The sequence below is a fragment of the Calypte anna genome, chromosome 19 (assembly GCF_003957555.1).
Source record: "Calypte anna isolate BGI_N300 chromosome 19, bCalAnn1_v1.p, whole genome shotgun sequence".
Taxonomy (NCBI): domain Eukaryota; kingdom Metazoa; phylum Chordata; class Aves; order Apodiformes; family Trochilidae; genus Calypte; species Calypte anna.
The window spans coordinates 7127346-7149670 of record NC_044264.1 but is presented as its reverse complement, the minus strand read 5'-3'; the positions used below and the strand labels follow the sequence as shown (position 1 = coordinate 7149670).

At 41.7% G+C, this 22325-nt stretch overlaps 2 protein-coding genes across 3 annotated transcripts in view; both read right to left on the bottom strand.

The window, feature by feature from the left end:
- Positions 1–251: 251 nt before the first annotated feature.
- NSRP1 (nuclear speckle splicing regulatory protein 1) lies at positions 252–11675 on the bottom strand. 2 transcript variants are annotated; one of them, XM_030462563.1, is made up of 7 exons: positions 11408–11675; positions 10225–10312; positions 5684–5740; positions 5218–5349; positions 4425–4632; positions 3269–3377; positions 252–1635 (listed from the first exon to the last, which is right to left on the bottom strand). In XM_030462563.1, the coding sequence occupies exons 1-7, from the start codon at positions 11425–11427 to the stop codon at positions 615–617; spliced, it is 1635 nt and encodes a 544-aa protein (XP_030318423.1). In that variant the 5' UTR covers positions 11428–11675; the 3' UTR covers positions 252–614. The 2 variants fall into 2 exon arrangements, with proteins under 2 accessions (XP_030318423.1, XP_030318424.1); XM_030462564.1 differs by lacking the exon at positions 11408–11675 and adding an exon at positions 10813–11397.
- Positions 11676–13015: 1340 nt separating this feature from the next.
- Positions 13016–22325, bottom strand: part of EFCAB5 (EF-hand calcium binding domain 5) — a 30708-nt gene continuing 21398 nt past the window's right edge. The window contains exons 11-19 of the mRNA XM_030462686.1: positions 20219–20508; positions 19213–19385; positions 18288–18516; positions 17434–17586; positions 16113–16216; positions 15328–15581; positions 14592–14821; positions 14315–14411; positions 13016–13167 (exon numbers count right to left, since the gene is read on the bottom strand). Coding sequence (XP_030318546.1) covers positions 13016–13167; positions 14315–14411; positions 14592–14821; positions 15328–15581; positions 16113–16216; positions 17434–17586; positions 18288–18516; positions 19213–19385; positions 20219–20508 — 1682 coding nt within the window. The remainder of the gene's footprint in view (positions 13168–14314; positions 14412–14591; positions 14822–15327; positions 15582–16112; positions 16217–17433; positions 17587–18287; positions 18517–19212; positions 19386–20218; positions 20509–22325) is intronic.

Sequence of the window (22325 nt, the reverse complement as noted above, 5' to 3'; positions counted from 1 at the left end):
ACAAAGTGAAAGAAACCATTGTGAAAAGTGCTGAAAATGTATTTTTAAAACTACAACTGTTGTCAGATACTACTTACCAAGTGACATTTAGGAGACTGAGCCCTTGAAAAAACAGACTGACAAATCTAAAATATGACCTCCAGCAGAACACAGATATGAATGCAATACATTAAAAAATCCATATGTCTTATCTCACACAAAAAAAGATGCAGTAAAATAACACAAGCATTAAAAAGAACTCATGCATTAGATCCAGAATGTATCTTACACTTTATTTGTTTCTGTACACCAGATCCCTCAAAGCCCACACACAAATATAAAATTCATATGTCAATATACATTAACTAACAAAACACAATACTATGTACAGAAATCTCCTAGATTATTATTCAGGCTGTTTTTCTTGTATGTTCCCCACTTTTACAGACCTGTTTCTCAGTTTTCAGAGCAACACTGACTCCTGCTAAAGGCTGAGAACACCTGTGCTTCAGCAGAGCTCACTTTCATCTGGCTAAAGGAATTATTTAGACATACAACTTCTGTACAAGAGCCCATGCAGCAGTGGCTGCTCCTCTTGGTTGAGAGACAAAGTACTGTTGCCCACCACAGGGACATTAATCCTCTTCTTTCTCTATGTAGGACTTAGTGCTGACTCGTGCCATTTGCCTCGCCAAGTAGCGGTCCCGTGCTGACATGACTGTCTCCTCATTGCTGCGTTTGGCAAATTTGCTCATGCTCTCAGCTGGTTTTGGTGTCTGTTCTTTCTCCTCTTTCTCCCCTTCTTCTCCAGCTTTACGCTTCTGCTCAGACAATTTTCCAGAGCTGGATCTTCCCTTCTCATCCACCCCTCTCTCTTTTTCCAGATCTGTCTCCCCATCTTTTCCTGAAGAGGTAGGGCTACTTTCTTTGCCCTCTCTGTATTTCTTTTCATTACTGCTGTGTTTTTCTCTCCTCTCCTTCACATGATCTTCCTTTTCTCTGTATTTCTCTCCTCTTTCCTTCTCTCTGTCACTGTACCTATCTTTACCATTTCTTATTCTATCTTTCTCTCGTTCCCTTTCTGAGCCTTTTTCATCTCTCTCCTTTGCTCTCCTCCATTCTCTATGTCCATCCCTCTCTCTTCGTTCCTTCCCCCTTTGTTTATCATCTTGCTCTTCCCTCCTTCTGTAGTTATCTCTGTTAGTGTGATCCCCATATCTATGTCTCTCTTCCTTTTCCCTTTGATGATCCTTTTCGTGGGCCCTGCTTCTCTCATGGTCTTTTTCCCTGTATTGTTCATCATTTCCCCTTCTGCTTGCTCTGCTCTCTCCCCTCTTTGTAAGATAACTTGTTTGAGCTTTTGTGTGTTGCTCTCCCTCCACACTGGATGAGCTTTGTGACCTGGAACGCCTCTGGCTTTTGTGACGTTTTGCCTCCTCTTCACTGCTCACAGAGCTCTCTCTCTTTTCCTTCTTTTTCAAAGTTACTTTACTATTTTTGTGTCTTTTATCTTCATCACTGCTATCAGTTCCTATGTCAGTGTCAGCATCTGGATTATTCTCTTTCTTTACAGAGGGCTTCAGTCTTTGTCCTTCATATGAGCATTTGTTCCTCAGGTTGGATTCATCATCAGAATCAGGTTTTTCTTCCTTAATCCTACATTTTTTTATGTTAAAAAAGAAAAAAACAAGATTACACAGCCTGAAATCTCAGACTTCTGTACAAGCTGACTTTTGGGAGGACTTAAGGAAAAGATGCTGCTGAGAAGTCTAAGAAAGCAAATCTGTCTGTGGCTCAGGCTCCAGGAATCCAGTGCAAAGGACTTGTATTAAGCTGCTGCATCTGGCTTAGTGGTGAATGTGAGCAGATGAAGGTATCTAGAAGACTGACTGTGGTTAAGTATCTGTAGCCTCCATCTAAGGAAAAAGGCACAGATTTGCATTCCTGTGTAAGCTTTTTGGCAAGCTACACATTTCTTCCTATGTCTTTATTCCTCTGTTCCTGTCAAATACTTAAGCAGAGAAGCAGCAGGTTGTCTTTTATTGACAGAAGTAGGAACTTAGCTTCTGGTGGTAGTAGTAGATTTTTTAAATCCAGTATTTCTGAAGTTCTCACTCTTGCAGCTAGACAGAAATCTGTAACTTTTAACAGCTCATAGAGTCTTAAATACAAAAAGTTGATCCGTGGAGGATCAATTTAGGCAGCAGACAGAAAGGTTATGCTTTGCCACAAATCTACATCTTCCTGAGACACGTTTCTCCAAACACATATTAATACTTTAAGTCTCCAACCACAAAACTGTGGCCTCAAATTTCCCATTTTCTGCTTAAATTCAAGAAGCTGTTGTGCATTCTTCCAGTCAGTAATTCTTACATCCTGTTTTTTTAACAATACTTTTCCCTGGTTATCTCTGATAAGGTGGCATAGCCTTATTCTAAAGACACAGCAGAGAATTCCTGTATTTTGGAGAGCTGAGTAACTGCACTGTGATCATTTCTTCATTTAAGGCAAGGATTTACCTTCTATTAATCCAGTTGCAGATCTAGAAGATCTCTTGATGAAAGCTGTATTTTCCTTGTGATAGCAAGCACTTAACCAGTGACACCCAGACTTAAAGCCTATTTCAAGTGAGGTTTCAACTTGAATTAATGGTTTCAAATGATCAGTTGTTGCACGGGGCAGAATTTCACCATCTCAACTACATAAGTAATTCAGCTTCATCTCACTGCTTTGCTTTATGCATGTATTAAGATTTTAAAATGTTCCCACTGGATTTCCTATATATTTGATTCATTTCCTTTTACCACAGCATTAGCACTCAATTTATTTTCTATGAAACTGTAAATGGGTGGTAAGTACAAATTTAAGGACTCCCATGCCTTTCAGGAAATTGATATCAAAACATCATTTCCTGTGACTTACCTCTATGCTCATTACTTTACCTCTTGATTCCCTCATGATTAAGAATATGTATCTTAATGGAGATCACCAAGTATTACATAAATTAAAGGAAATATAGGTTAACATAATACCAAGAAGTATTACAAGAATGACTGTTCTCTTCATACTATTTAAATGGCATCCACTTCCTGATTGTTTCTGTCTTACATCCCATACCACTGATGATCATTAGACATTTTCTAAATCTCTTAATTAGCTGTATAAAGCACTCAGCTTACCCTTCCAGTTTTTTGGTACTCTCTAAACCTTACAGTGTTCCAGTGAGTCTGGAATCACAAACAGACAGAAGGTGGTTTGTATCTGAAAGCCTCCTCGAAACGCATCCTACCTGGCTTCACGGAAGCTGCATTTTGGCATTTCTTCTTCCCCTACCCTCTGGTTTAAAAGATGTCTGTAAAATCCACTGAGATCCTTCTGTTTGGTCACATCCAGGTATGCTAAGAGAAAGAAAGTATAAGGTTGGATTTACCATGCCACAAATACACACCTCCCAACTGGAAGACACCATCAAAATTTCCATCTCCAACCTGGAGGTTTTCAAGCCCAGAGTGGAAAAAGCTCAGAACAACTTGATTTGATCTTATAGCAGGTAACACTTTAAGCAAAACCCTGGAACAGAAAAACTCCAGAAGTCTACTCCACCTTGATGTATCTTATGGTCCTATAAGCTATTCTTTACAGCTGTTTGTGGGACACTGCACAGAATATGCAGACCTCCTGGAGCAGGTCCAAAGGAGGGCAACCAGGTGAAGGGACTCGAGCACAGACCCTATGAGGAGAGGCTGAGGGAGCTGGGGGTGTTCAGCCTGGAGAAGAGGAGGCTCAGGGGAGACCTCATTGCTCTCTACAACTACCTGAAAGGAGGGTGTAGCCAGGTGGTGGTTGGTCTCTTTTGCCAGATGACTTTCAACAAGACAAGAGGGCAGGGTCTTAAGTGTGTCAGAGGAAGTTTAGGTTGGATATTAGAAAGAATTTCTTTACGGAGGGAGTGATCAAGCATTGGAATGGGCTGCCCAGGGAAGTAGTGGATTCTCCATCCCTGGAGATATTTAAAAAGAGCCTGGATGTGGCACTCAGTGCCATGGTCTAGCAACCGCAATGGTGGTTCAAGGGTTGGACTCAATGATCTCTGAGGTCCCTTCCAACCCAGCCAATTCTATGATTCTATGATTCTATATCTGAAGTAAGGAGTGTAACCACCACTGTGCCCCAGCTTTACAAGTCTTCCTTCAACAAGTGACCCTCAAAAATTAAAAGCAGCAACCCAAACAGTGCCAACATACAAACAAAGGAGCTTCCTCTGTTCCTTTATAACATGTACAGAGGAGAATAACAGACAAATAGAATGTGATCCAGTATCTGCTATCTGGTCCTTTTTGATATGAATTACCTTGGGCCTCACAGAAAGACCTGATGACAAGGTTGTAAATCATATACATGATCATACTGCTTTTAAAGGAGAATTACTTCAGTGTGAACCTCACCTTCAAGAGCTGCTGCTCTTTTTTCTCTTTCCTCCTCTTCAGCTCTTTCTTGCAGCTTTTTCTTATAGGCTGATGTCACAAAAGCCTCTTTGTCAGCAAACTGTTCTCCTTCCATTTCACGTTCTTTCTGAATTTTTCTTTCCATTCTTCTCTCTTGCTCCTTCTTTCTAATCTCAGCTGCCTTGAGAATATTATGGATGTATCTGGGCTAAAACAGAAAGGGAAAAGTATAACGTTGAGAGATAATGCAGGTGGCTGTAAAAACCACAAATTAGGATTGCTAGAGATGCTGAAGGAAGCTGGCAATGGAAGAAAACTGACAGAAACCAGTCTAACCTACACTCACACTGTTTGACAGCCATCTGAAATGAAATGTGGTTCTTTTTTACACCACTAACACAGCATGCTTCCCAGTAACAAGAGGTTGCTGTATTCAATGAAAACATTCAGCTCATCTTTGACTGAGATGATTTTTGATCTGAGTGAAATTAATTACTTATTTAACATTCTCTTCACAAATACCTGGAATATCCCATGTGTACATCAGAAACTGGCAGAAAACTTGTAGAATGCTCCCCTCCAGAATTCCACTGGATCAGGACTCTGAAGCACTTGAAGAACAGTTGTGCCAAAATTCTTGCAAATTACTACCTTTTATAACAGGATTTTAGTACCAGACTTGTGTGGCATGCCCCAGGAGAAAAAGCATTTGACAAAGCTGAAAAGCCAAGCAATCAGAGATACTCCAAGCATACAGAGATAAGACAGACAGCATAGATTTTCAGGTATTGACCTTTTTGTCATCTTGTCCAGATAATATTCTGGCACTACTTTCTTTCTTCTTCTGCTGCATTTCATCGTAAATACTGTCATATTCATACACTGTAGCATCTTCTTCCAAAGCCTTCTGAATCTCCAATTTAGTCTAAAAGGTAAAATGGGGAGAAGATATCAACAAATTTCATTACTCTGACTGTAGACAGAAGAATTTCAAAAAGAAAAATCCTACCCAGAAAAGTGAAACCCAGCAAAAAAGTGAAAAAAATTTGCTAGAGGAAAGGCTCTGAGAATTTCTATCAAGTTTAAAAGAAAGGCTGGTGCTGCAGACCAGTGCACAAACCCAAGAAATCATGCAGAATGTTTTTAAAGGGTAAGTCTAACTCTGAAGTTGCACAATTATGTTACTGCAATTATTTAATTAAAAAGGATAGATGCAGTAATTTCCTAATTTGCCACGAGAATGAGGAGTTCCCACTTACCTGTTTCATTGCTTGCTTTTTCAATGCTTCTTTCTGAAGACTCTCACCAACAGATGGCTGCAAGAAGGAACATTGCAGAAACAAAATTAATTACATTGATGCTGCTCATATTACTGCATTACCTCATTTTTAATATTAATATTAAAATGAATTATTTCATTTTTTTATTACAGTGGTGGTGAATTTCAGAACACTATTTCATTGATGTGTTCCTCAAAAGCTGCACAAAATTTCATGCCATTTCACTAAACAAGCAATCCCTGTCCAAGGAATGCTCAGTATCCAAACAAACTCCTGAAAGCAGAATGCTTGTAATCCATCCACTTACTCACACACACTACAAGTCTCTCAATTTTTGCCACCAAAAAAAGAAAAAATTGGAAAACAGAGAAAACAAACCCCCCAAATCAGCAGAAACTGGAATTATACCATCCTGCCAATTTGCAGGATTTGTTTTGCCTGTTTGCATGTTCTCAGAAATTATGTTTGCAAAAAAGAGGGATAAATAGTCTCAATTATTTTGAAAAAACAGGGTTGAACTGAACTGTATCAATCTTTTCTCAACCAACAGACAATCCTGTTTATTAAAGAGATTCACTATACATGAGGTCTCCTATGCTTGTTTATGTAACTAAATATCTCTTAATCTTAAAATGCTGAAAGAGGAAGGAAGAATGCCTTTGCATTTTGGCAGCTCCCCAAGTTTTCTAACTTTGACTAATACATGCTCTGAATCACATTTTTAAAAGACAAGGAAAATGTGTTATCAACTCTGAATAAAATAAGTAATCTGAAACAAACTCGTAGGGAGTTTGGCAGCAGGGACCAGGATCTTCTGAAAGTAAACAGCACTAGCAGCCTGTAAATTCAAACAGATCTCCTGAACATGAAGCCTTTTGATTTCACTGTATGTTTTAAATAAAATAAACACATATCATGATCCCTCTTTCCTAAGCTATTACAATTTTAGCAGATGTGTCAACAAGGAAAAAAAGAACAAGTGTTTTTCCACAATTCTCAAAATGACAGATTGTAAACAGTCAAAGTGTTTTTCACTGGTTAATTTCAGAAAGAGGGAACAAGTTGTGTCATGAGCAGCAGAATTAATGGAGTTTCATTGTATGTGACTGTGCCCTCTGTCTCCGTTTCCTCATCACCTCCTCAGACACCCCACCTGCTGGATTCAGCACAACAGCTTCCCAGTGCTGAGCAGTCAGTCACCAGCTCCTCCTCAACACTGAGAAAGATTAAAATCACAAATTCCCTCCACATCTGCCCCTTCACCCAGCTACCAAGTTGCTTGGACCAAGGATGGTTAGTGAGTTCCCAAGTCCTATGGGACTTAGGTACACAATGTGATCACCTCTAAGGGATTTTTTTCTGCACACAGAAGACCTGACTTCCTCCTGATTCCTGGGGAAGAAGATGATCCTCTGCTTAACACACCAGGGGTCATCACTGAACGTCACTGGTTCCTTTCTCAGACACTCATACATTGGTTTTACAGAAAGATACAGTAAGGAATCTCCCCTGAATTATGCCAGAATGCAAGGGCTCAGTAAAAGCCAAAACAGATCCTGCAGTTGTATTTACACAATAAGCTTTATTCCACCAAAATATTTATATTACTGCTTAGAATGTTATCCTTGTCTGACTACATGAAAGAAAGGGTTGATCTACAAAATTATATAAACACTAAAGTAATACATGAGCCTCCTTATTGTACATATAACTGTAGAGAGGTCCACCTGCGATTTGTTTGTCTAGAGTGGCAGTAAGTTTACAAATAACAAACACCTTCCCTAAAGGTTTATGGTTGACAATTTCCTGCTGTCCTATGAGCTCTGATAGATGAGAACTTCCTGGTCTTTTGTATTGTTTTTACTTATCAACCACCCATTTATTAAAGGCCCTATACTCATACTTTCTCCTTCACTGCAGCCAAGCTATTCTTCTGAAGAACAAAGCTTACAGCTTCTTATTTTCTGGAAGCAGAAAATATTTTAACACTATCCTGTGAAGCTACACAGAATCCACACAAATCAAGAAATTCCTAGAAATGAGACTCTGAGCTCTCTGAGCCCTGCAAAACCATGGAAGACAGCTGGTACAGAACTGAAAAATGGAAAATGGACAACCACTAAATGCAAGAGAGTTGAATCTTCAAAATGGGAAGAAAAAAATCTAGTCAGGCATTAGGTTCATCTCAGCTCCTACATTATAGGAATCATGGCTACAAGTAACACTAAGGCAAGAACATGAAAAACAAGCCATGTACAGAATTAGCTTTCCTCAAAATTCTCTCCCAGCTTCCAGAAACTGAGCTTAAGGACTTCCTGACTTTGAGGATGCACCTGAACCATTGTTTGATACCAAGGGCATCAGTTAATTTGACTAATCATTTCTGAATCAATTTGTATTTTTGACCATGCCAGTGCATCCTGTGGCAATGAGTTCTACACCATTTCCTTATGTTTAGATTAAACCAGGTACTTGGGAATTCCATAATATATCCCACTGCTCATATTAGGAGAAACAGCAAAATCACTTTATGTTCTCTGAATCATTCTTGACTTTACACACATCCTCTCAAGTTAGTCCTGTCCACTTCCTTCTCCTCAATAATCTCTTAAGAACCTCTTTAAGTCTGCTTGGTCTTATTTTGCATGAAAACTGTCCCATAAATTCTGGTCATCACTCCTTATTTCATCAACAAGCTCTACTAGGGGTAACAACCTTCCCCCATTTTTCAGAATTAGCAATAATTCCTCATTAGCAAGGCAAATATTTCAGAACTCTATTAGCTAGGAGTAACTGTAATTGCTTAGTCTACTTTTCCCCAGTCAGCACTGTATTTCAAAAAAATTTCCATCCCAGATGTTCCTCTTCTTATGAACTAACTAATCACTTTCATCAGCAACTAACATGCATTAATGTACTTATCCATAGCAAAAAAAAAAAAAAAAGCTTTCAAATTCCTTCAGCAAGGGTACAAGCAAAATCTTAATGAAATATGCCTGGTAACACTGGAAAAAAAAGGGAGCAAAAGTTTGGTATCTCATATATAATCACAGACCAAGTCAGGTGTGCAGATTTCTCAGCACAAACTTTATTAGAGTTCAGTTAAAAATACATAATCTCCAGACATTTGAGATGTAGTTCTGACTGATAAGTTAGCAGACAGGAAATGAAACCCCTCCCAAATGCTGCTCCTTATCTTGAAAAGCTCTGAAATTATTATTGAACTAATAAAGGAATTTTGCTTTTTTAAAAAATTATCTGCTTTGATAAAGGCAGTTATGAGATTATTACTTTTTGCTGGATATGTACCATATTGATGAGCATGACAACTTTCAAGAATCTTTACAGCAAACTCAGGCAGTGAATCTGTCAGTCTTTCTGAACAAGAGGATACTTGATCTGCTAAACTAAAAGTTAGCAGGCAGCACCCTACACTATTATCATTAGCATTAATTATTTTGCTTTAATGTTTAGCTTTAAAGAAAAGATGGAGAAGCAAAAAAAATGCAAGGCTCCCAGTCCTATCCTGTCATGTTTATGGGCAACAGATCACCTCAACCTCATTCTCAGGATCTGGAAAATGTCAGATCAGTCTCTTCATGTACAGAGGCACCAAATGCCAAAGTGCCAGGGAGAGTGCTCCTGCCACTGAGGACAGCAGATCCACTGTCATCTCCCTTAGCTGTATTTAAAGGAGAGCCTCTCTTTAGAGACACAGTGATGAGGGCAGCAGTGGAGTAAGGAAAGAGATGGGATTGAAGACATGTTCTCCATTCCCTGTAAGTCCTGCAAGCTGCAGTTTTATGCTCAGGGCTAAGCAGGTATTTCCAGAAAGGCTCTCAGCCTCTAAAGAGGCTCAGACACCTTCAACAGCAGCATTCTGGATTCTGTAGCAGAACCAGACACACAGAAACTAAGAATGCTAGATTCAGGTCTTCTATGGCATAAAAATAACAACTGCTAGTTCGTTAGAAAAACCAAACTTAAACCCAGTAAATTGTAACATTATGTCCAGGAACAGAGTACAGAGTTCATCTCCACAAATCTGAGTTTCCATTCTTTACCTGTAAACTACAAAGCTGGCTTTAAAACCTTACAAAATTCAGTTTTAGAAGTTGGGTTTCTCTATGGTATCCAAACCAGTTCTTGGATGCCACCCATACTGATAACATTACCTCCAGAAGTGTAATTTCTATAGTGTACAGCACCCTCTACTGGGGCTGGGAGAAACCCAGTATTCTGAAGGTAGAACGTTAACAAAACATAAAAAATAAAGGGGACTATAAAAAAGAGCCTGCAAGCAGGCTGTCACATGGCATGAACTTTTGGAAGAGCTGACAGAAAGTACAAAACAGTCAAATCATCACTTCCATCACTAGAAAGAAAGAAAACACAGATCATATTTTACACCCAAATCCAAAATTATAACACTGCCATGAGCTGATGCAGGCATTCAGGGCTGAAAGCAAATACTTTGCAGAATAGGTGGCAAATTGCTGGAAAAAAATTGTTGAACTGACCTCTTCATCAGATTCATCTGCAAACACTGACAGTTTCTGTGAAGCCAGATTTTTCTGCGGCAATTTTTTGGGCATAATGAGCCCATATCTAGGGAAAAAACAAAAGGTTATCTTTAACATTATTTAAAACAAAACACACAGCATGTCCCAAAACAAAAATCCATTATTCACATTTTTAGGAACAAGTGATCAGCATCAACATAATGGATCCAGTATAGATCTGATGAGCAGTGGCAGCAGTGCACTCTGCCTTGCCACACACCTGCCACCTTCTCCCTCTAGTAGGGGAAAAAAACAGCAGTAATTAAGAAATTATTACTGTTTCATATGAAGAGATTAAGTCTATACTAAACACTGTAACTACGTTTGCAGGGGCATTCAGAAGTTCACCTGTTTCACTAGGCAGTGTAAACCACCAACCCAGAGATACAACCAGAGCAAAAGACAAGATTTTCAGACAGCTTATATCACGTAGGGACTGATTAATTACATACACTGAACTCTGCTGCTCACAGAGCCAATCTCTGTGCTGGAAAACTCTTCCCGTGATTTTACCAATGATTTCTAAATCAGGAATTTCTCCCCCACCTGCCTTTCCCTGAATCCATCCCTTATCACGGGCTGTAGCACTTAACTGGAGAACTCCACGGTGCTTCCATGTACTGCATCATCACTGTGACGAAGGAGCTGCTTACGTGTGCTCTGAAACCACAACATTCCACCCCCTCCCCACCCTCTGGCCCCGCTGCGGGGCCCCGCGATGCGAACGCCCGCCCCGGCCGGGCCGGTGCCGGTGCCCCTGGGGCACCTCAGACCGATGCTCAGGTGGATGGGAGTTGTGTGGGAACTCTGAAGGGATTCTGCTTCCTAAGAGTGAAAACTACGCCTTGGCAAGACCGCAGCACCCTCCGATGCCTTCCCACTGTTTTTGATTGGCTTTGTTCTTCACAGAGTTTTAAATTGCGGCCTGCACAGCAGACACTACACAGGCCGGGACGAGAGAGCCCGCTGCGGCCCAGACGGGTGTTCTCTCGTCCCGGCCCGAATAGGGCCCAACCTGCGGCTGCCCCAAGAGCCCTCCCAGCCGCTGCCCCACGGAGCAGGGCTCGCTCGGACCCTCTGTCCCAAAGAACCCGGCGGCGCCCGGCGAGGCCCCCTCAGCCCCAGCTCCACCGTCACTCACTGCTTGCCCAGCGCCGCCATCTTGTCCCGGCCGCTGCCGTTGCCACGTAGAGCTGCCGGCCGATCCGCAGCCGCAGATTCCTCTCGCAGCCGAGACTCTCCCCTCCACCTTCCCCGCCCCGCACACACGTTCTCGCCGCACCGCGCACCGGTCCCACTCCAGAAAGGAAGCAGAAAGTGTGGGGAGAGGGCTGGAGAGGCGGACCAGTTTTTTTAACTCCTCGTGGGCGAGTGACGAAAGTGCGGATAGTTGAAAGGGTGATCCTGGCGGCCACGGCCTGAGCCGTGCCGTGCCGATACGAGCAGGACTGAGCAGGGCAGAGCTGGGCAGAGCAAAGAAGGGCAGGGCAGAGACAAGCAGGGCAGGGCAGGGAGGGGCAGAGACCAGAAGGGCACAATAGGGCAGGGCCAAGCAGGCAGCGCAGGTAGAGCCGGGCCGGGCCAGGCAGTGCAGGGCATGGTAGGGCAGGGCCGGGCAGGGTAGAGCAAGGCAGGGCAGAGGAGGGCCGGGCAGGGCTGGTGAGGGAAGGACAGGGCAGGGCAGGGCAGGGCAGGTGAGGGCAGGGCAAGGCAGAGCAGAGCAGAGCAGGGCAGGGAATAGCCGGGCCGGGCCAGGCAGAGTAGTGCAGGGCAGAGCCGGGTAGGGCAGGGTAGGGCAGAGACGAGCAGGGCAGGGCAGAGTAAGGCAGAGCAGGGTAGAGATGAGCGGGGCAGGGCAAGGCCTGGCCAGGCCGGGTAGGGCAGAGCTGGGCACGGCAGAGACGAGCAGGGCAGGATAGGGCAGGGCAGGCAGAGCCAGCCCAGCCCGGGCTGGGCCAGGCAGTGCAGGGCAGGGCAGAGCAGGGCCGAGCAAGGCAGGGCAGGGCTGGGCCGGGCAGGGCAGTGCAGAGCAGAGCTGGGCAGGGCAGGGCAGGTGAGGGAAGGACAGGGCACAAGGCTCCACGTCTGCTAGGCAGTGGGTAGGGTCCCTGAGCCGTGTCTGTCATTTCCCTGAGGGGGTGGGAAGGCTTCACCCGTCTGGAGATGTCCCTTGTTGCCCCCCAGGGAAAGAATGAGGAGGCTAATTTTCTAAAATTTTATTAAGAAAAATGATTCTGCTAAAAGAAACATTATTGGAAAGATGAAATCTCTCTGCAGGCTGGCTGTAATCTCAAGTTTTATCCCAATGAGAAAGGTTTCTGTGCTATATTAAAAAGTGTAGGATTTTCCCAAAACATGTTTAGAAGAACTTGAAAAATGCTGAATTAACTTCATTTAGTTAAAATTATTCCTAAAAAGCAATTTAAGAGGGATGAATCTTGAAATTTTTTGCTGTGTCATTCATGAACACTGTACCTTGGTAGTCAAACTCTTCCCTGCCTCTTTTTTTTCTTAATTAAAAACCCTCCAACTTTAATGATGTTTTTAAAATTAGGTGTATATATCTATACTAGCCAAATTGTTTCCTTTAATAATTTTACTGCTTTTTCTTAATAATCCTTAACATCTCAAAGAATACTTAATAGCTATGCATAAAAAATGGAAACGCAACAGTAAATTGAAAAAAAGATGTCAAATACCAGAATCACTAAGGTTAGATGAGAAGTTTGGATATTTAATTCAAGGCACACTATAATTGGATGCCAAAGGGGGCTTGAGATGGAGCTTTTTTACTGTGCAGGCTCCTGGTGATCTCTGCTAGTGCCAGGCATGCGTGAACCCACTGGTACAGGTACTCGGCTGGAACCGAGCCGTGCTGACACACTGCTGCTCTGGAGACACCTGCAACAAAAAAGAAAGGTAAATCCAAAAGCCAGATCAAAACTGACCAGCATTGCCACGAGTGAAGATCATGCCACCAGTGGGGCTTTCCCTGAGTCCACTAATTCCCCCCTGGAACATGGGGATGGTCTGAAAAGCACACAGCAACATTGTGATGGTGATTGGTCAGGCACTGTGTTACAGTTGTATTCCCAGCACTGACCTGACACTGCTCTCTCAAAATAAGTGAAAACAATCATTTCTGGCATACTAGCAGTTTGCCAAACCTATATCCTTTTAGTTAGTTCTACATCCCTAACTGGAGGAAGACTGGATGCTCTAGGCCTGCTTTGTTCTCTCCACTCAATTAGTTTAATATGTATAAGGAGAACACATGAAAAAAGAACTATGACTGCATTAAGTGTTCACTGTTCATCAGCAGGCAGGGTACTGTTGATAAATATCCCCAGCTGAATTAACAAGCCTTGTCCACACTTGATTTTTAGCAGGCCTCTCAGTCTGGCATTAGATCATCATCAGAGAGATCTCAGAGCAACAGTAATTTCTCTTGCAGAGATATTACAAATAAAAACATCCTCTTGACTGCTCTAGCCCCAAATTCACATTTATTAGAGGAGAGAAAGAAACACTGAAACCCAGCTCCTGTGTATGGCCAGTGAGAATATTAAGTACCTGGCAGATGGTGTTTACAAAGAGAAGGGCTCACACTGTCCTCCCACAATTGTATTGCTGTGTGGAGCTGGTTCTGTCCCTTGGGCAGGGTACAAAGGTCTGAGGTAGATTTACTTGCCAAAAGAACCATCATTCTTAATATATCTTTACAGATTACTTGCCAAAGGAACCATTATTCTTAATATATTTATCTGGAGGTTTACAATGAGATCACTTGTTCTGGTAAGTTTCAAAGCTCACCTGCTCCCCTTTCCTTGAGGCAGTCAATTTTGATTCTAAATTTAACAGGCTGACTTTTATTGACCAAAAAAGACTACAGATATTTAGGCTCCCTTATTTGTTGTTCAATTTGTTGTGAAATCAAAATTAACTTCTGAAGTAAGACCCTTAACAGCACTCAGCTGCAGGTTGCCACTGACTCTGTTTCATCACAGAATAGTGTCTGGAAATCAGACAGATAGCTTATGATATTTACCAGTAATGCAGTCCAGCAGCAGCTCTGCTTGAATTTGCACAGATGCAGCAGTTGGATCAAAGCAATAAATCTCCTGAATCAAATTGTCATCGAGTTTCTGCAATGCAGAGAACAAAAAGAGTCAGGTGGAGGTGAAGAACTCAAGAGAGGGCTACAGAATTCAAGATGGTGAAGTCAAGCATATAGGAAATAAGTGGTTAAGGAGTTATTTAAGTAGTGAATTCCACTTCTTGAGAGAAGAAGATGAAAAAAGAGACTGAACATTTTGAAGTCTCACCAGTATACACTGACTCCAGTCCTCAGTCTCCTCTGAGCCCTTCCAGTCCGGATGGAAAAGCAACAGCACAGCCTTCACTATGTTATGAACCAGAGCTGGTGGTTCTACACAGCTCCTTATTTCAGCAAAACTCTCAGGACTCAGTTTCTGGATGCACTCACGCAGGTCCTGCAGCATGAACCGGTGGAACAGAATCCCTGCATTCCTCCAATTTCCTATGTGTTCTGCCTCTGGAATCAAAAGCAAAACTTTCAAGAATTTTATCAGAAACACCTTTTACTCAAGACTTACATTATTGACTGAAAAGCTCTGTTTATGAGTAACTCTTTTTGATTGAGGAATTTGCATACAGCCCACGTATCCTATGAAATTTTATAAAATGAGTATGTGCTTGAGAAGGAGACAACACTGGAACTGTGGCATTCACATCATTTTGATCTTAGTTGGGGCAGTTCTGAGGAGGACATGCTGCATCTCTGTAAGCAACAAAGCACCTTGCTTCACACCTTTGATTTTGGTTGGACTTGACCACAAAATGTGAACCAGAGTCAAAATCTAAACATTCTATTTAACTGTATTCTGCTAAGCACTTAGGCTTCCTCACAAGTAATTTATGTGTACCAAAGGTTTGTATTTGTCTTTCCATACTTGTAAGAGTGATATTTTAGATGTGGTTTTACTAAGATTCCTAATTTCACCCCTAAAAAACCTGATCTTGGCTATGTATGCACAATACCTAGTACATAGCTGGGTTCTGTTCCCTCCAAGTACATCTTCAGTATCTCAAAGCAGGCAGCTTGGGCTATCTTTAGCATTTTCTGCAGATTTTTCTGTTCATGAGGTGGTAATTCCTGGTTGTGTCCAATGCTTATATCATATAAGGCAAGAACTTGTCCTGACAGGTCACGGAGAGGTACTGCAATGTGGTGCTCTCCATAGGCAGAAGTGCAAATCACCTCTGAACTGTTTATGCACTTAAACAGGAAATCACTGAAATGAGAGTAAGGAGAAGAAAATATACTAGATTTTGTGGTTTATTTGGGTAATTTATTTAGCACATTTTAGTAAACAAACCAATTGCTTATTTCCTTGAACTGAAATATGCACAACTTTAAGCATCATTCAAGCCCTGTACAAAAGGGAGGCAATAGCATGGTGGAACACAATAGTACTTAGCCAAGGCCAATTGCTGAAAATTACAAGAATTTAACAAACCTTGCTTTAAAAGCTTACAGTTGAAGGAAATGAGGCTAGTATGGCTAGGAAGAAAAGACAGACTATTTTAAAAAGTAAAATGGTTCAGTATATGCTCTAATCCTGACAACCTTTCACAGCAGATGTAGAACTTGCTTGGCAGCTCAGCTGGTAAGTGTTAGGAAGGAAGTTAATGTTTTTCAGGCCTAAACTCAAAGAGAAAAGACTCTTCATGCCTTCATAACTCAGTATCAGTCACAAATGTACCAAAAGCCTTGATAGTAGAAGAGCTACAGCCAGATGCTCTTGCAAGGTGCTTGAACATACCTTAAGATGTTGTCTTTTCTGAGGAGAAGAACAGGAGGGTTATGAATTTCTTTATGTCCCGTGTTATCTGTAGTAATCATCTTGTGCACAGTATAGCCACATGTCTGCCAGAGAGAAAAGGGAAGTTTAGCTGCATCAACAAGAAAGAAGACAGAAACAGCCATGTTGGAGAGTGAGGAAATTGTATCTTTCTTAAAGGAAACTCCTATGTACATTCCAGTGCAATAGGATGGTTTAAAGACATCTCCCAACAATACTTGGTTTTATTCCCAGAGCATCTTCCCAGCTCAAGATGCACAAAGAATGTGTCCTGGATCTCCCAGACAACTTAATCCACCCTCAGGCTCCACAATGAGGAACACCCACAGGCCAAGATGTTTCCCCTCTTTTTCCCATCCCCTTGCAGTCCTTTTTCTCATGCCATGTTTGTGTCAGTGTGCCTTGACATGTGAAAAGCACAGAGGGGAGCAAATGACCTGGCTATCAGGCAGCTAACAAGGGAACAGAGGAGAGCCTGGAATGACAACAGAAAGCTGCCAACATAAACCATGCTTATCAGAGGAAGCAGCTGAATTATGGCTACAGCAGATGTCATACAGACTTTGTGATGACACAGGATCAGCCTTAAATATTACATACACTTTTCTTCTTCTTGACTTACTTGCATGTGAAGTGACAAGCTTCCCAGGCCCCGAGTGCCTGGAGAACAACTGGAGTACAATCTGCTGGGAGGGGACTGCCTTTACAAGCTGGCTAATCAGGAGCAGCCACTTCCTGAGTCGTATTTACATCTTGGCTGCTGACATTAGTTCAGAATAAAGAGCTAATACATTAGCTAGGACATTCTTTTTTTCCCTATAAAAATAGCATAATTTTGACATGCACAGAATCTCTACAGAAAAGCAGCTTACTTTGTGGAGGTCCCAAACAGCAAAGCTTTAGCAGAGACTTGCAGTGTTGGCTACCCTATGGATGGACAGGATGGATGGATGGGTGTGGGGTTTTGATCTGTTGGCTGTGATATGCAGCTGTTAGTACTGAAGTAGGAGAATATTCCTTTTTTCCTATGGAGAAGGGGCTGTGCTAGCTGTGCTGTTGAATTGTTTTACATGAGAGGATAAAAAGAATGAAGAGTGAACCTCCTTTAGAGAGAGAACCTTCCCTCTCTACATTTGTAGCCCTTTTATTGCCCAGGCAGGCTTCAGGTTTTATGTTAAAACCACTGGGAAATCACATGCAGCTAGAAGTGGCAAGGGCTCACTGAAGTAGCCTTGTCAGCTCCTGACCATTGCAGGCTTTCTCAGAGCAGTAATCTGCATACCTTGTCTTCACCAGGCTCCACCAGGTACACAGTAACAGTGTGGATGCTGGGTGCCCAGGAATACAACCAGTCCAGAGCAGTAACAGTCATTTGTAAAATATTTTCCATGGTGCAGATGTGGTGGTAGGCTTTGCTGAATGCACGAGAAACTCCCTGTGGAAGCAGAATCCTCCAAATGAGCCAAACAGTTCCATACGATTTGGGGAATAAAAAAGGGGAAATATTAATGCAGCAAAACGGTTTTAACAAGTTGCTTTACTCAGAACTCATAAAGCTGTGGAATGTCCTTATCAAGTAATTCTCTAAAGCCCCAGAGTACCAGGGTCACAGCCAAGTCCTAAACCAGACTAAGTTATTTTCCAGTGGTGATAATCAAATTGACAGAGAATGTTGGCTTGCTGCGCTCCCTGCTGCCCAGATGATGCATCCACACTTGAGGCTGATTCTCAAGAGCTTCCCAGAGAAATCTTGATTGCTGTTGCTTGTAAATATTATACCATGGAGTAAGTAAGGTTTCATGCTGCTTTATGGGAACAAACACAGGAGTTTCAGAGCTTCTGGAAATAAATGCTATTATCTTTGGGCTTTGCAAAAAAGGGCAATTGATTTACAAGTCAGGAGAAACTAAAGTAAATTATTGATGAAGTGATACCTCAAAATCAATTACAGATAAAATGCTAATCATTAAGATATTGATGAGGTACTCTGCTAACACCACTTTCACTATTAAAAGGGGCTCACAGTCCTCTCCTTAGCTGTATGTCTCACTTTTTCTCAGATCAAACATGTAAAACTTGCATAGTCCCTACACAGCTCTCTGAAGAGTGGTCTAACAAGTTTCTGATGGGACCCACCTGGTAAAAATTGATCTCGTGGGTCAGAATGAAGGCTTTCTCACTCTGCTCCTGAAGAGTGTCAAATCCCATAATGCCAAAGACTCTCCAGTGAGCATCGTGCAATGGCAGTACCAGGAATGCACCAATTCTCTCTGCCACTGGGCGGTCACCCTGCCAGAAGTGGATATTTTCATGATGCTGAACTCTTGAAATATAGACTGGCTTTCCCTCTTCAACAGCTGTGAAGCTGAACAAGAAACTTATGAAGGGGTTGGTCAAGAGTAGCAGAAAACCTTTAGCAAAGAAATAAATACTGAAGCTTTGATCTCTCCCTGTTTTTTTGGCATCACAGAAAAAGGTGTTAGCTTCTTATTCTGACCACACCCAGGAATACCACACTTAGCACTAGCATCCCAAAGACAGCAGTAATAAATAAGGTGATTTTCATCCTCAGGACATTTTAAAAACATTAACTAATGACTGTAATGAAAGGGAATATAGAAGCAAGCAGCAGTTAAACTTAATAGGTTAGAAGAAGTAATATTTAAAGAAAGAAAGACAAGAAGGAAGAGTCATGAAAGCTGTTTATAGTGTAAATACTAGGGAACTAGAGGCATTGTTCTCAAAAAATATCCTGGGGATGTAAACTGTTTCTAAAGAAGAAAATGTAGGGCCAACATAATAGACTTTTGCTAAAGGATGAGATTCCTTAGCCTCTGAGCTAATCTCCCCAAGGAAAGGAGTGAAATCCCAAACTGAGCAGCTCTAAGTAGATCATGCAAAGTATAAGGGCACATATACAATAATGAATCATTCCTCAATGGTCCCTGAGGGGATTTCCTCTCTGGACAACTCTATCAACTTCTTTCCAGTGCACCTCAAACACTGCCTGCTACCCCTACACCACAAATATTTTTGAGAAAAATAATGCAGCTTTTCTTACCTTACTCCTTTCATGTCTCTGTAAAGTATCTGGTTTAGAACATATGGAGCGTCATCTGCAGTACATGCCACATAGTGTAGGAAAAACTGTCCCCGCTCTGGTGAGAGCTGGTTCTCTTCCAAAAGGGCAATATATGCACTGATCTTCTTGTTACCCCCATGGGTTTCTGCATCCTAGCAACCAAATGTTTCCCATTACATTATGTACATTAGCTGTTGGCCATTGCATTTATATCATGTATTTAGCACTTGTCTCATTTTTCCTGAGATGCTGTTCTGGGTCACTGATTCTGTATGACACGTATGTGTCTGTGCTGTGATTGTGTCTGACCAGTATGTTCTGCTACAAGCAAAACCACTCAGTATTTAGATTGGCCAGGAGAATGGTTTATTTTTTTCCTGCTGCTAATGGGGAGAGGTTCATATAAAAATAATCCCTAATTATAACCTGTGTCTAAGCAAAACTCCTACATTTTTCCTCTCCAATAGGAGATTCCTTTGGAAAAGCCAGACTTGAAACAAGTATCAGAGTTGCTACATTTACAAACCTAAATGTTGTAAGAAGACCTCAGCTAAGGTGAGAGTTTTGCTTTGAGGAGGCTTCAATGGTGAAAACAAACATGTAGAGTTACAGCTGCAAGTTAAAAATTAAACTATTTATCTACTACAAATCTTTGTGCCCAAACTGAGTCGGGTGTGTTTCATTTCAGAAGCTCTAAAACTAGAATTATGGATTTTCAGATATGGTCTGAGACAGACAGACCTTCAAAAACTGAGATATAGGTATCCATAAAACATGTTCTGTATTGGTAGAACACGGATGAGAATTCTGGTACTACAGATCTGACCTGTGACTCCTCCTGGGGATAACCACAGGCTCTCCTGAGCATCAGCCAAGTGCAGAAAAGCAGAAGGAAAGCAGCCTCAGAACATCTTCTGTGCTACCTGAGAGTCCCACTCAAACACACCAGGATTTGAAGGCAGTGTCACAATTCCAGGACACATACCTGGGAGATGGCCTTGAACACTGCTTTGTAAACTGGTTCCATGCTTGCTTGGCTGGTCTCAGCTGCTTGCTGGATGCTGTGCAGCCATTTCCTCCTGGTTAAGCTTTGCACACACTCTGTGTGACTTCGTTTCACGCTCCTGGTCAGAAATTCCACCAGGTTATCAATAGCTTCATCCTCATTGCCAGTGAGCTCAGAAGCAAATAACTCAAGGAAAGTCTGGAATGCCTTTGAGGATAACTTTCCCATTTGGCTGAGCTGTGGGTAACGGGAGCAAAGGTGCTTCTTTGCTAGCAGGAAAAAACAGAAAATAAGGGCAGTGTGTTTGAATAAAATATTCTGCTTTTCTTGTGCAAAATATGAATCAAACTCTAAACTGGTCCTGGGTGGAGCCAGTTCATCATTCTGGGTTTCTTCCAGATGTCTCCTAAATGGAAGTTGTCATCCTGACAGGTAATCTCCAGCTTCAAGACTGGGTGCACTTTTTCCACAAGCTGCCTATTTTCTCACTTACTGAGAAAGAAACCTGCAAGGCATTGCTCCTGTCCAGCTTTTGTACCTCTGCATCACACCTAAACTGTAAAGATCAATGGAAAATAGGAAAGTTGCTTGGAGTTATCAAAAAATCATATATATCTCCACATTAGAACCCAATTTTATGGACAATTGAGGGGCTGATGGAACTGGCTGGAGGGGGGCATTCTGCATGCTGTAATAGTAGTTGAAACCTTACAGAAAAGCTATTCATCAGTCCCCTTAAAATGTGAAGGCCAGAGTATACAGATGATTTCACAGATCAGTCACATTCCTGGATTTTTCATTACATAAAATACTTGCACACATTATATTTTTCTTCTGAAACCTTCCAAAGTAACTAAGATTCTTACTCACCCTTCTCTAGGTGTCTTTTATGAATTATTGAATAACATTTATATTGTGCTAAATGTCATGAACAAAGAACAAAGAAAACAAAAGCTCTCTTGAAGTGCTCTGGAATCACCTGGATTGCACCAAGAGATGTAGGTGTGGAGCAAAAAGAGCAAGAGAGCTTTTATAAGAAATCCAGGGTTTAGGAGAATAAACAGAGCAGCTCTGGCTCACGGGGGTGCTCTTGCACAGCCTTTGGAAGTTGCAGGCAGCTTCCTGGTGTATGAAACCTGGGATTCACTGGGTGCTCTGCCCAAGCTGAGCTTGCTTGATCACTCCCCTGGCAGTGTTTCTTCTGAGCACTGCCATGACTTACACTTTCATCATTTTTTTCTGCATCCTGATTTCAAATCCAGTTGGACCCGAAGCAGCACAGAAAAGGAAGGAGAGCTATTTGTCAAGCTGCTTCCTCCTGGTGAACAAACCAGCAAAGATAGGCAGGTAGAAATGTGATTTTGCTGTTAAGCAGAGTATTTTGTGATCAATACACCCTTTGGTTTATAAAGAACACTTTAATGATGCACTTTAATGATGACACTAAAATGATGCACAGGAACAGGCAGGGAGCTGCCCTGATTGCCTCCCAGTGCACCCAAGACTCAGATGTTAATGATGTCTAAGAGCCTCTTCCTTCCCCCACAGAACTCAGGGGGCATTTTATTACTGATTTTAGTTGTAGAACTAGCAAGTAGTAGCTAGCCCAAATCATGGTGAAACTGGATGGTAATATTCTGTCTTCACCATCATCTAAAGAACATTCAGGTTTCTAAAATTTAATTTTCTGACAAAATGATGGAAAAATTTTTGATGGTATAAAAATGTTTGGAGTTTCACCTTCATTTTTTCCTCTCTTTGAAGAAAGAGATGAAGAAAGACATGCACATGAAGTCAAACATGGCACGATCGGTGTCTTCATAACTGAGCATAATTAATTATTTTTCCCATTGTACCTGTAACTTTACACTTCTCACTTGCAAGTGAAAAAATCAAGTAATTCTACCCACTTTTCACTCAATGTTTTCATCCAGGAGTGTGATGTCTGTGAACCCTTCCCCCAAACCTTTGTTCCACACTGAACAGAGATTAGGTTGAAGCTGCTAGAAATAGTTTTATGTTGCTTGTAGATGGTATTGATTTTGTCATTGTATCTTTCTATTTATTTGTGCTTTAGTTTATGAGC

Coding starts and splice junctions, on each gene's coding strand:
- NSRP1 (XM_030462563.1), bottom strand. CDS start 11,427: ATGGCGGCGCTGGGCAAGCA. Junction 4,633..5,217: donor CTGGACAAGATGACAAAAAG/GTCAATACCTGA, acceptor TTTCTGTTTTAG/CCCAGATACATCCATAATAT. Junction 3,378..4,424: donor AAGAGCAGCAGCTCTTGAAG/GTGAGGTTCACA, acceptor TCTTTCTCTTAG/CATACCTGGATGTGACCAAA.